The following is a 13,371-nucleotide window of genomic DNA, read 5'->3' on the forward strand; positions in this document are numbered from 1 at the left end:
TCCTTCTAGAATCTAACGATATATGTATTTTCCAGGTTAAGCAGCATATCTGAGTCACTTGTATTTTTTCAGGAGGGGAGAGTTCTTTATATTTTATTACTATCCAGATGCAATGGATTGCCAGGAGTGTGTGTAGGTGGTACATATCAATTCATGGTGTATATTTATAAATATGTGGTTTTTTTCTTGCTGGATTTTGATTTAAGATCCTCCATAGCTACCATCTTAATATATTCACTGCGGAATCCTTCCCTCCCTCCCCCCCACTAGCAAAAGATTTCTATTATGCAATCAGTTATTTCAACCATAATTCAAATAATGAAAAAAAGTTACAGAAAACTTTTTGCATGGTGTTTAAAAATTCAGATAGCTGGGTTTCATTTTAAAATCCAAATCTTGAGTTTTGCCACTGAAATTTGTACTCTTTCCTGTGTCTTTTCTAATATAGTTGCTTTGCAGCTATTCAATGTGGAGCAAGTGTTTAATGGCTCTAAAATAGTCCTCTAGTTTAGTTTATCTGTTACTGGCTCTGGTTCGTGATAGTGTTTCCTGTTGACTTGTTCTTCCTTTAAATTCTTCTAGCTCTTGCATTAGTTGTCTTCCTCAATAAAGCCCTTATACTTATATACAAGAGGGAAAATGGACCCATTCCAAATTTAGGAACAGGTCAATGGTTTTGGTTTTTTTTACAGGTAGTGGCCAACCAGCTTATTTCTACTCTGTAACTCATCTAATTAAAATACAGGGACACTACCTGTTCGGTTCCCACGGTGCTCTAGAAGAGCGCTTTTGTGAGCTGATCTTCAGAAGCCAGCTAAGAGCAGAAGCATTAGTGAAGCTCTCAGAACCTCCTTGTTGGTTTAACAGTTTTGTTTGTTGAGTTAAAAAATGGAAGTGGTGATAAGAGTATATTCGGATGGGTTTGCATTTAAATGCTGTGCAGAAGAAGTGGGTTACAGGAGGGATTTGAATCGGTCAGAGCCTAGGGCAGGGAGGTGATTTCAGGGATAAGGAGTGATGACAACATCCACAGGTGAGTGAATCCAGGGAGCGGAATGGGGAGAATAAACATATTGTCACCCTTAAACTTGACCTTCCCCCAAAAGTCACTAACAGCCTCTTGCTTGTCATTTCAGTGGAGGGGAGAAGGCAGAAGCCCCACTGGAGAGATTGGATGAAAGTCAAAGGGGAAGGAAGGGCAGGGCTGCCCAGAGGATTCAGGGGGCCTGGGGCAAAGCAATTTCAGGGCCCCCTTCCATAAAAAAAAGTTGCAATACTATAGAATACTATATTCTCATGGGAGGCCCCCGCGGGACCTGGGGCAAATTGCCCCACTTGCCCTCCCCCTCTGGGCGGCCCTGAGGAAGGGATGTGGGCTCGAGAGGCCATAGCTAGAAAGAGGTAGTGTGACTGAGTGAAAGCTCCCTATGGATAGGGGAAAGAGTGCAATTGAATGTAGAGGAAAAGGAGCCAGAAGGGAAGGAAAAGCGGTTGAAAATCAGGCAAGGAAGGAATATGAGAAGGCAAAAATCTCATCTGTATTATCTCTTCCCTAAAACTTCATTATAAAGCTGTCCAAGCTCAACTGCCAGCCAAGGTAAGATCCATTCTGAATGCCGCTTCATCAAAAGTTTGAGTACAACACTTGAGCTTTCTTATGCAGATAACCCTTTCAGGAAGTTATTCTTGAGGAGCAGTGAAAGAAATGTGTTGTCTGGCTATGAAAAAATGTATGTGTTAAAGGTGCTCTGACTGACTAGAAATGACTTCATAAAAACGAATCTGTATTTGGTGGTCTCGGTTCATTTTACTAGTTGGCAAATGTCAAAATGATGAAAACTTTCACCATAGTTGACCATTTTGCCATTCCAGCAAAATGCAAATATTTCCAAGGGATATTTAAATCCAAACTATTTCATTGCTCCATTTAAAAACGTTGAGTTACTAAGTTTTGGGCCTAAACCGCCTAACTGTGTCCCTTAACCAGCAATGAGGATCATTATACATTTCATCACCTCGTTCCCATTAGATATAGCGGCAACAGTCTACAAAAAGCCTACGACTTGTGTATGCCTTACTGTGATATATTGAGCAGATAACTCAATGTATCAAACTCAGTCCCTGTTGCAAGGAAGTAGCACCAGTCTAAGCAAGTTACTGAAACTCGTCAGTTGCATTGCACAACACAGCATCATAATAGATTTGGGTGATGGAAAACACTAACAATCAAACAACTTGGTAGATGCTGCCTCTAACGTGATGACACGTAACAAGAATGAAGAGACATTTAGTTGTGTTAATCGGAGCACACACACAATCCAAAGGACACAGCTGCTGCTCTTGCTAAAATAGAAAGCATAGGATCCTAAGAGCTGAAGTCTGTTAAATTTTAATTTGGCTTCCTATCTTAGATATGTGCACTGTTTTTCAGTGGCACTGTAAGAATGGGAGATGAGTGTACTTAGATTAAGTTTAATCAAGTAGCAATAATGAGAGATGGATGTTTTGTTGCAACCCGGAGCACATTAGGAATTAGAAACACAGGTAGTGCCATATCATTTCAGGCCAAAGGTCCAGTTACTGGTATCCAGTCTCTCAGTAGCCCATACCAAGCACTTCCGAGAAGAATGTAAGATTCCCCATAGCAGCTGATTAGGCAATAGTATGCTTTTGGGAAAGATTATTTGTGACTTCAAGCAGTTAGTACTTGTTTTATATCCTGAAGCATGAAGATTGATATCCCATATAAACTTTTATTCTAGATAGTCTAGACATTTTATAGAGAGTTCTTATGTGAAGCCTAGTAAGGTTTGTCCTCCATCATAATCTTGTGGCTGTGAGTTATTTACAGTTTAATTACTCATTGTGTAAAGTATGTTATAAATTAGTTGCCTTTTAATGTAGTTGAGTATTCCCTTGTTTTTTGTATTATAGCACAAGATATAATAGGAGCTCCTGATTGACTTTTTCTAGACTGTTCGTTATTTTTAGATACCGCTATCTTGCCATCGCTTACTTTTCTTCCCAACTAAATTATCTTAATCTTTTTAATCTTTCATATGGAAATATTTCTAAGCCTCAAATCCATTGCCCTTTTTGGTTCCTTTTCTATCTAGTGCTGTATCCTTTTAAAGATGAGATGACCAAAACTGAATTGAGTACAAGGTTTTTTATAATATTTTTAGTTTTAGTTTCTTGCTTCAGCCTTATTTTCTTGTTTTTATTTGTGACTGCCATTGCACATAGATCTAATGTCTTCAGAGAGCAGTCCTCAAAGATGCTTAGGTCATCTTTTCGTGAACTTTCACAGTTAGTTTATAACTCATAAGCATATCTGCATAGTTCATATTGTTCCTTCTGGCATGAACTTCCTTGTACTTGTCCATGTTGAATTTCATCTGCCATTCAGATCACCTATCTTTGTTAGATCCTTTTGGAGTTCCCTAGAGACACGTTTAGGCCTGACTAATCTAAACAGTTTGGACATCTATAAACTTTTCCATCTCATTGTTCATTGCCACTCTTCTTCAAGTTCACTAATATGCTAACTAATACCAGTCGTAGTATAAATGTTTTGGGCAACCCTGTTAACTTTCTTTCATGTTGAAAATTGACCATTTATACCTGAACTTCGTTTTCTGCATTGTAACCAGTTTCTGATCTGACAGAATTTATTAATTTCTTCACTTACCTTTTATGAGCCATCATTTGGGCATTGGGTTACTGCCCTTTCTCTGTCTTCTCTGTGACACCACCAGCTAGCTCAACACGTAACCTGTGGGTGCAGGAGAGATCAGCTGGTAGATGACTGGCCCAGCAAGATAGCAGGGGTCAGGCAACAACCATGCTGCTGCTCCTGGCTACCTGTTCCGCAGACTAGGTGATGAGTACACCCCTTTGACTGACAAATGGGCCGAGGTCTGCAGAAGAATGGATCTGGCTTTAAGCTGCATCTGGGCCACAGCAAATTCACTTTATTTTTAGATGTCTTTAACCTTACCCTGAATAGGAAATAACTGCCCTCCTGCTATGGCTTACCTGCTATCTGCAGGGCATTTTTGCATGGTTGCAGGTCACTGTACAGATAAACTGGCTCACAGTTAATAACAGCCTGATATTTACAGATGTTCCAGGTTTTGTGTGTAGATCTTTGTGGACTCGCAATTTGAAACTTAATTCTTTTGTACATTTGCCAGTAAGAGGAAATTACCTACCCCTGTATTATACAGACATCATTTTGTCTTGTGTTTTATTCCTTACAACTACAAAATCCAAAAGTTAAATTATCCAGATGTTAAATACAATTTACATAACTTGCATGTCCAACAGGTCAGTTTTGCCGGTTAAGGTGGCACTTGTTTGAGGTGTGTTGTTTTTTTCCCTGCTCTGGCAGGCTACAGAATAACACAATATTGGGGGGGGGTTCCCCTGAATTTCTTAAGCGTATGTGAAAGGAAAACATTCTCCCAGACTTCCATTCCACCTCTGTTCCTCTTATGGGCATCCTGGGACCGAAACCACCACCTGGTTGCTGCACAGTTCCTCCTAGTAAAGTACCACAATACAGTTCATTGGCTGGTGTTTCAGTTCAGCAACATACTAGGTCACACAAATGTCTTCTATCTCCACCCTCAAAGCTTTGTGGATTTTTTTGTTATTAATGAAGCTCAGCTCTTACCTGGTTCTTCTGGAAGAGTGCCCTCATTTAACTATGCAATTCCTGACCTGACCAGGAACAATGACAGTTACTCCTACCATCTGGGCAAGCATGAAGAAGTTAAACTTCTTGTTAACTTACAATAAGCACAGGTCCAATATGTTTCACTCTAACTACCTACCTTCATACATAGGGGAAGGAGAGAATTGGTTTCTCAAAGCAGTCAGAACGTTTTTAAGATTTGAAATATATATTGTATGTCAATTTGCAGTTTTACTGGCACTGCTGATTTTTGTGATGTAAAAAAATACAGCATCCATCTTGATGATAATACATTTTGAAATGTAAAGAGGACATGAAATCTAATAATAATTCCTGCTGGTTATTGTTTCCCTGAAACAATAAAGTACTCTTCATCTCTCCAAAAGCAGGTGACTTATGATGTTGACAGAACTCAGTAGAATCTCAGAATTAATTGTGGGGAATTTCCACATCAAAATATGGGCTGCTGTCTGCAGAAGCCTCCTGTTAGTAGTAATATAAATAGTGGTGATAAATAAATTCAGCATCCTAACTCTACCTGCATAAGAGAGATTTGTATTGGCGTTTAAAGAAGGTAACTAGTGCACCTTCCCAAACACCAAGCATCTGCAGAAACCCTTTTTCCTTACAGCAGACTATTAAGGTGTTTGTTCTCTTAAAGTAATTAGAAGAAGGTGAGTCGCTGATTTAGTCTAGAGGCTTGTGGTTGGATTTTTTTTTAAGCTTGGCTGTGATGAAATTTTTACTGTAGCTCTGTGTTAAACTGTTGACAAACTAAATGAATTCCCAGCTGTTATCTTCTAGTTCGCGCATGAACCATGCTACAAGAAATCTTAGATACAAATCTACTCTAACTTGATTCTCAACTGCTTTTACTAAGCATCTCTTTTCCTAGCCACAGAATTCCTTCTGCCCACAGCAACCTTGTTAAGTGACCATTAAACACAAAGAGGGAGAAGTGACTTCTCTTATGGCTAAGGCACTGAACTGGAGATTAGGAGAGTGTGTTCCGTTTCCAGCTTTGCCACAGACTTCTTGTGTGATTTGGACCTGTATGCCATTTTGCACAAGGGGATAATAACCCTCCCTACCTCACAGGGGTCTTGAGAGGGTACAGTAAATTTAAAAAAAAAACTTGGGAGGTGCTCAGGTACTACTGTTCTGATTGGGGTATTGTAAGTACTTACAACCACAGTCAGCCCTCTCAAAAGGAACACACCAGCCTAAACAATGAAGAAGTGGAAGCCTCCAGACAACATTTTAGAAGCATCAGAATTAATCAAAAATGCATGTTAGTGGTTAGGTTTTGGCAGCCAAAGTGACCACTAATTTCACAAAAGGTCATGCTCTTTCCTGTGTAGGCTTACATGCCAGTCATTCAGTGTTTTCTCTGTGAATTTCTAGTTTCTGTAGCATGCCCCAACAGAGAGCACTGGTGTACTGACTCCCTCTTCAGAATCTATGAAAATGATTTTATCTCATTAATCACATCAACCACCATTAGCACAGATAACGTGTCTGCTGGCATGGTGGGACATAGTAACAGGTGTGTCAGCCTCCACTTCCATTCAAGCCTGGTTGAGGTCCATTATCACTTATCTGGTCTGGTAATGTATCGTCTGCACCTGAAACAAACAGTGCGGGGAAGAGGTGGGAGTGGCAGAGGAAAGCCTGTGAGTTCTTTGCTACTAAGTAGTAGGGTCGCGTGTCTCTGAAACGGAGCTTCAGGAAGATGTACAGTAATGATATTGCACTTTTCATTGCATGGATGTAGTCTGGAAGGCCCATCTTGGGTGGCCAATTGTGTTTTCTGGAAACCTTCATTGCCAAGTCCTCCTGTTTGTTTTCAGGGATGACCTTTTGGATCACTTTCTCAAGCATTTCTGCAGGTACTTTCTCTACTTGTATTGGCTTCCAGAGTTGTTTGAAAGAGCCTCAAGAAGCCACTGATGCCAGGCAGAGAACTAAGTTATTCATGCTAGTGTAACCGCACAGGGACCTGTACTTGTACGTCATACTTTCAGACTCTCCAATTTGAGCTGCTTCTGGGTTTCAACATGGTACCTCTTTGTCAGGATGGCCTGTCCTCTGGCCTTAACATATCTGCCCAGAAACTGGTATCAACAGTGATGGTCCCAATTTATGCCTTAACCAGAAAGCATGTTAAAGACTTGACTGGATGCGCACAATGCTTGTGGATTCATAGCATTGCTTTGGCTGTGGTCCTCCTTTCAAATGCTATCAATCCAATGCAGGTCTGCACAGTTGCTGATCTCCCAGTAGTGAAACCCTTGCTGTTTTAGGTTACCTGTATGTGTGGGCATGAACAACCAGTGTTCTGATTTTCAACGCATTCTTGCTAAGTATACAGTAACACAATATTGTAGGTCTCTCTCTAACAAGCAATTTTTAAAAAATATGTTGATGGAAGAAGGTGAAAAACTACAGATTACTAAGGTAAAGCAAGTGGTTAGCACCCAATTTTGAGAACTTTGGAAAAAGGGATATATAATTTCTCAGATGCACAATCCATGCTCAAGGTGTTGAAGATCTAGCTTCATTCATATCCTCCTGCCTGTCCATTATGTAATGGACCACTAAAAAGAGACACATGATGTAGGGTGCTGAAGAGTGGCCACACAATTTTTTTTTGCTGTTTGCATTTGTACCATGCATTACGGTATGCCTTTTTCACAGTGATGGTATTCATTTATTTCCAATTCTTCCTTTCTCCGACAGTAAGATTAAAAAGGAAATCAATACCATTATACAGAATGAGCTCACAACCCAGAAACACACAGGTCTGTGCCTATAATATGTATTGTACATCTTCAATGTCTGCATTTCTCAAGTCCACTCCAGAGACAGTGCACTGCAAGCATGAATGGAAACATAGAAAGCTAAGGTACTGTAAAATACAGCAAAGAGTCTGCACAACACAGCAGCCAGTTATGTTAGCTCAAAGTTGAATGCCATTGGCAGTCTTAACAAATGTATCCGCTCCTCCCCACAGGCACTGTCCTATGGTCAGATACTGATGAAGAAGAATGGTTGCCCCAAGCAAGAAGGGACGATGCAGTAGAGGTTTCTGGATTTATTCTTCTTCTAATGATATGAAGCATGCTAAACATATTGCCATGTATTTTAGTCAGCTTAGACATCACAAAACAAGTCACTAAACTTCTTGGGACGGATTATAAGGAGAGGCAGAGGCCCCTCTATGATTTTTATGGCCCAGGTACAGCATAAGGCATCTCTGCCCTAAGACAGTCTTTCATTTTACACTACCTGTTATGTCTTCAACATCATTTTTTCTTTTTCAGGAATTACAAACAGGAGTATTTTGAACCAAGTCTCAGCCACAGTTGACCCTATGTACATAAAATTTGACCGTGTTTTTCCAAGGTAAGGCTGCTGTAATCATTACAGGAGAACATTGAGCTGTGGTGCAGTATCTTACCTCTCATTCAATGTACTGTACTATTTCTTTTCAGAAAACAACTCAAATCATATTGTGGCTGCTGCATTCATTGCTGCCTGAGGGCTACACTGAGTGTGCACCCCAGCCAAGTAAGTCCACATCTTTTTCTACAAAGCTCCATTTGCAGAGTGGTCATTAGGGTCAGGGGTATCTAAATTTCAGCCCTATCTCTGTGTGTTACAGGTCGTCATATCTCAACTCAGTCAAGCTATTATGGCTCCATATGAAGCACTACATTTGGACGCATGCAAAACTGACATCAGAAGAATTTGTGCAACCACGTAGAGAGTAACCAAGCCAGCCTTCTGAATAGGGAAATCTGCGGCTTGTCGTCTGGTGACCATCTTGAAGAAGGTGCTGCCTGTGATCATAGCAAAGCAAGGTTCAGCCAGAGGCATGTAATATACAGTGCTCAATAAATGAATTTAAAAAAGCTGTCTATACTGTTTATCTTTATTTGGAAGCACTAAATCAGACACCAAAAACAAAAGTAATAGGATATAAATACCTATGTGCAATACCATTTTTTCTACTAAATAGAGAGAGCCTCCGGGGATCCCGTCACAGGCTTCTGTACAGCACAGACTTAGTTTCAATTCTGTCACTAATTATAGGGGCTAATGTTTGCAAGGGAAAATGGAAAGCGACTTTCTCATGCTTAGACAAGCACTGCTGCTCAGACAGACAAGTGCTAAATATCCCCTGCCAGGGATTTCCCAAGGCCTCAGTCATTGCACAGCAAATATAGTTAGTCCTAATCTAGTGATAACAGGAGGGGCTAAGAAAGCACTGTTGATCAAAGACAATGACTTTTACCCCAGCATGGATATCTCCGTATCTCGACATGATGCACAGAGACGCGTGAGCTAGTCAGAGGATTGTTAAGCCGTCTGCAGCATCATACTATACTTCAGTGTGCTACGACAAATTAACTATTTAACAAGTTGCTAATGTGGCTCGTTCAGCTGCTCTGCCTCCCAGCGTGATAATAAAACAAATGATTACAGTGTGCTTCCTGCCCAACAGAAATTACTGTCATGTAAATGGAAAACTTTATGCGCTGCACTACAGAATAAACAGAAGCAACAAGATGTTGGAGGGGCAGGGCAGTGTCATATTGCATGCTGGAGGGATGATTTAGGAGAGCTGTGTATCCATCACCTAAATTCAATATGCAGTTCAACACAGTAATGTCTACAGTAACCTAGCAACGGGACCACACGCCCCTCCTGGTGAAGGAAGCTAAAAGGCTTTTTGAGCACTATCTGGTGTATTGCAAGAGAACTGCAGCATTTTTAATCACCTCCGCATTGCCATCTGGTGTCTTTTCATGGAATGGCAGGAAAATTCTCCAGTTCTGGCAGATCGTTTCTTCTCGGGTTTGCAGTGCCTCCAACAGCTCCATTTGTATTGCACAAGAGGAAATGCGTTCATTTTACCTGTCACTAATATCAGAAGTGTGGAGGAATCTACCAGTGCATTTTCTCTTGCTTTGTGGGAGTGTCTTTGAGGATCGTTGTATATTTAAAATAATCATGTTCGTCCTCATGATGCTTTTCTTTCTGGCTCACAGCTACTTCATAGAGGTGGTTGTGTCAGAATCTTGGGGACAAACACAAGGAGCTGAGTATGATTTTCTTCTCAAATGAGCTTTGCAAACAACGGCAAAGCGTTCCCCATTTGTGGCCTCTTCGTGGTGTGCAACAAAGGGGGTTTTCTTTAAGCATCTTGGCTTTCCCGCACAAGATATTATCTCTGGGCATTATAGGGCATACCTGCATTTGGCTTCTGTGGGGTTGAACCCAGATCTCTGTGCTGTTAATTAATGTTCGCTTGTTTTTTATTTGAGCTGAGCTAGGTAGCAACATCCTTAGAATCTTTTACTTAATTTAAAGGTGCTGTGTTCAGACAGCCAACCTCTGTAAAATCAGCACTGTTATAAACCGGCCTCATGGCCTGGGTACAGTCTGCCACCATCAGTACCATCTCCTCATCTGCACAGCAGAGTAGGAAAAACAACCCCCTTCTCGTGATCTACGATGTGTTTCAGACAAGAAAATTGTTATTGCAAGATAAAATGGTACATAATAAAATTACAGAAGCATCTTTTGGCCTAGTGCCCAACATTAAGAAAATCTTTTGTGATAAGCTGTGAATATTTTTATTTGCTTCAGTTGATCAACATTATGGCATGTTGACAAAATGTGTCTTTCTAGGTGTCTGGAGCATGCCTGTTACCATACTCTTTAACCATTAGCTTCTTTGATCAGTAACACAAGTGGCAATTCAGTTTTTTGTTGGGGGGGGGGTGTTGTTTTTGGAGTTCCTCCCTAGCCCCACAAAACCCGCATTGCAAAAAAAAAAGTTGTAAACTTGTAGCACTTTCTACTTTACTGGTGGCTGAATTGGTCATAAATTCTTACAGGATATAAAATCTTCTAAGACGTTGGGGGGCAGCATTTTGAATATCAAAAGATGCAAATGACTGAAATGCTCAGTTCAGTTTTGTTTTTAACTCAGCAGTACTTGTACTTCCCCTTCCCTTTCTCTCTTTATAGGTCTACGAGGGCTAATCAATCTTGGGAACACATGTTTTATGAACTGTATTGTCCAGGCACTTACCCACACTCCACTACTGCGAGATTTCTTCCTCTCCGACAGGCACAAATGTGAAATGCAAAGCCCCAGCTCATGTCTGGTCTGTGAAATGTCTACACTTTTTCAGGAGGTGAGTGCCGTTCCCCACTACAGCATCTCCCTGTAACTTTCCACAACTCTTCTGATGCAGAGAGGCATCATAAATAAATTTCATTTACATTATCAGATGGCAAAATACAGTGATAAAAAGGGAATGTGAATTTGTCGTCAAAGAATAGTTGAATCCAATCCTGTGGTCCTTATTCAGGCAAAGCAGCCACTGAAGTCATTGGGAGTTGTCTGAGTAAGGACCGAGTCTGAAACCTTGTAAGGGCACTGTTAAAGCTAAGTGAGTGCATCTTATAAATAAGGTCCAAGGTCTAACTGAGGAATCTGTAACAGGCTCTGGTGGTGGAGAGAAGAGTGAGCGAAACTAGAGTATGTACCATTGTAGCTTAAGGCACTGAGTTACTTTAGTTAGTGTAAATACTGTAAGGATCTTAATTCTCTGTATTCTTTCCTTTAAAAACATTTGCTAGCCTCTTCTATACCAAAACACGCTAATTGCAGGAGGATAATCGGAAGCAATCATGTTGGTACAGTATGTACACTGTGTACATGAATAGGTGCCAACTCCATGGGTGCTCCAGGGTTTAAGCACCCACCGAAAAAAAAAAAATAGGGAGTGTTCAGCACCCACAGGGCCGGATTAATCTGTTGTGGGCCCCACCCCTGCTCAGCCTCCTCCCCCAGAGGCCCCGCCCCATCCAGCCTCTTCCCCCTGAGACCCCTCCCACTGCTTGCACATGGGCAGGGGGAAAGGGGGAGAAGAGGAGCACCCACCGCCAAAAACAAAAGCCAGTGCCAGTTTGTACATATACTCTTTCCCTTTGTTCAACAAAATGCCTGGCTTTGCAGTATACCGGGGTAGGCAACCTATGGCACGTATGCCGAAGGCAGCACGCGAGCTGATTTTCAGTGGCACTCACACTGCCCGGGACCTGGCCACCGATCCGGGGGGGCTCTGCATTTTAATTTAATTTTAAGTGAAGCTTCTTAAACATTTTATAAACCTTATTTACTTTACATGCAACAATAGTTTAGTTATATATTATAGACTTATAGAAAGAGACCTTCTAAAAACATTAAAATGTATTACTGGCACGCGAAACCTTACATTAGAGTGAATAAATGAAGACTCGGCACACCACTTCTGAAAGGCTGCCGACCCCTGCAATATACCTTTCTGTAGTTTCCACCTCCTCTCAGTAGGCTTTTGCTGCATGATAGGCATTGAAAGATATTTACTTTTGTGAGTCACTGTGTTGAAGGTACTTTTGCAGTCTTATTTCTGACTCAGAAATATAAGGCCACATGACAGGATTGTAGGCGACTTTGATTTTAGGTTTTAAGATGAACTTTCTTCATCTGCCCTGTGCCTTTTCCCCCTTCGTGAGAGACCTGCCTTCATGGTAAGCAAAAGAAATGCTCAGAACTTTTCTTTCCTTGGTTTAAACCGTAGTTTATGCTGTTACAAGGTAAGTGAATGTTGCTTCGAAATAATATCTGTATTCAGAGTGTATTTTAGTATACAGGCGAGTCTCATCTTACGCGCATTTAACATGCGCAAATTCAGCTTTGCGCGGTTGGCAAAAACAAAACCCGAGAAAAATAACAATTTAAATACTCTACCTGTAGTGCGGGCGATTCCGCCCACCATTACACTCAATGTAATTTTGACTATACGCAATTTTCGCTTTATGCACTGACAGCGGAACGTAACCCTAGCGTAAGATGAGACTCGCCTGTATGTTTATATTTCATGGCATAGAAGTCCAGGCACACCTAAAATCTATTTACTGCTATTCAGTAGGTTTCAGTTCGCCAAAGATAACTCTCCTGTTTGTTGTAGATCAGTCAGTCTTGAGTGGGGAAGTGAAGTCCTTTTTTAAGTGTTCTACTAGGGAGTTGTTGGTTTCTGAGATAGTGCTTAACACTTATATATAGCAATTTACGCTTTCAAAGTGCGTTACAAACATTAACTAATTACATATTAAACTTCCTGTATGTGGGCTCATTTCCTATTTACTACTGAGGATGTTGGACTAGAGGTGGGAGGGAAGGAAGGGAAGGAAAATGTGCTACTGTAGGTAGCAGCTAGAGGATTATTCATACTAGATGTGGTAAATCAGAATAGCAAGGGTAGGGGGATACCACTCTGCATAGGTAGGTATTCCAGGCACTGAGTGTAAATACCAATTTCTGTTGGCTATCAATTTGCAAATCTGATTTGATTTGTAAAAAGCCAAGTATATAGGTACTAATACCATCTACCGTCATCTTGATGTGCCTTCATCAGATTGATATAAACATTATGTCATCCCATTGGCTTGTAATAATTTTGGTGGTCTGTTAGCACTACCGTCCTTTTAAAAAGGGGTGGATGGGAGAGGGGGACATGACTACCATGTCATGAATTGGGGGTGAGATTGGAAAAGCTGCCTGGGGAGCTGGGGATGGTGATTTATTCTTTGGTTTGGTGTCGTGTATAGGA

The 13,371-nt window shown here is 41.0% G+C and overlaps 1 protein-coding gene across 2 annotated transcripts in view; it reads left to right on the forward strand.

The window, feature by feature from the left end:
• USP22 (ubiquitin specific peptidase 22) overlaps window positions 1-13,371 on the forward strand; it is a 190,297-nt gene that overhangs the window by 145,207 nt on the left and 31,719 nt on the right. For both annotated transcript variants that reach the window (XM_054041643.1, XM_054041644.1), the window contains one exon: window positions 10,739-10,908. In XM_054041643.1, coding sequence (XP_053897618.1) covers window positions 10,739-10,908 — 170 coding nt within the window. The remainder of the gene's footprint in view (window positions 1-10,738; window positions 10,909-13,371) is intronic.

This window comes from Malaclemys terrapin, chromosome 10, assembly GCF_027887155.1.
Source record: "Malaclemys terrapin pileata isolate rMalTer1 chromosome 10, rMalTer1.hap1, whole genome shotgun sequence".
Lineage (NCBI taxonomy): Eukaryota > Metazoa > Chordata > Testudines > Emydidae > Malaclemys > Malaclemys terrapin.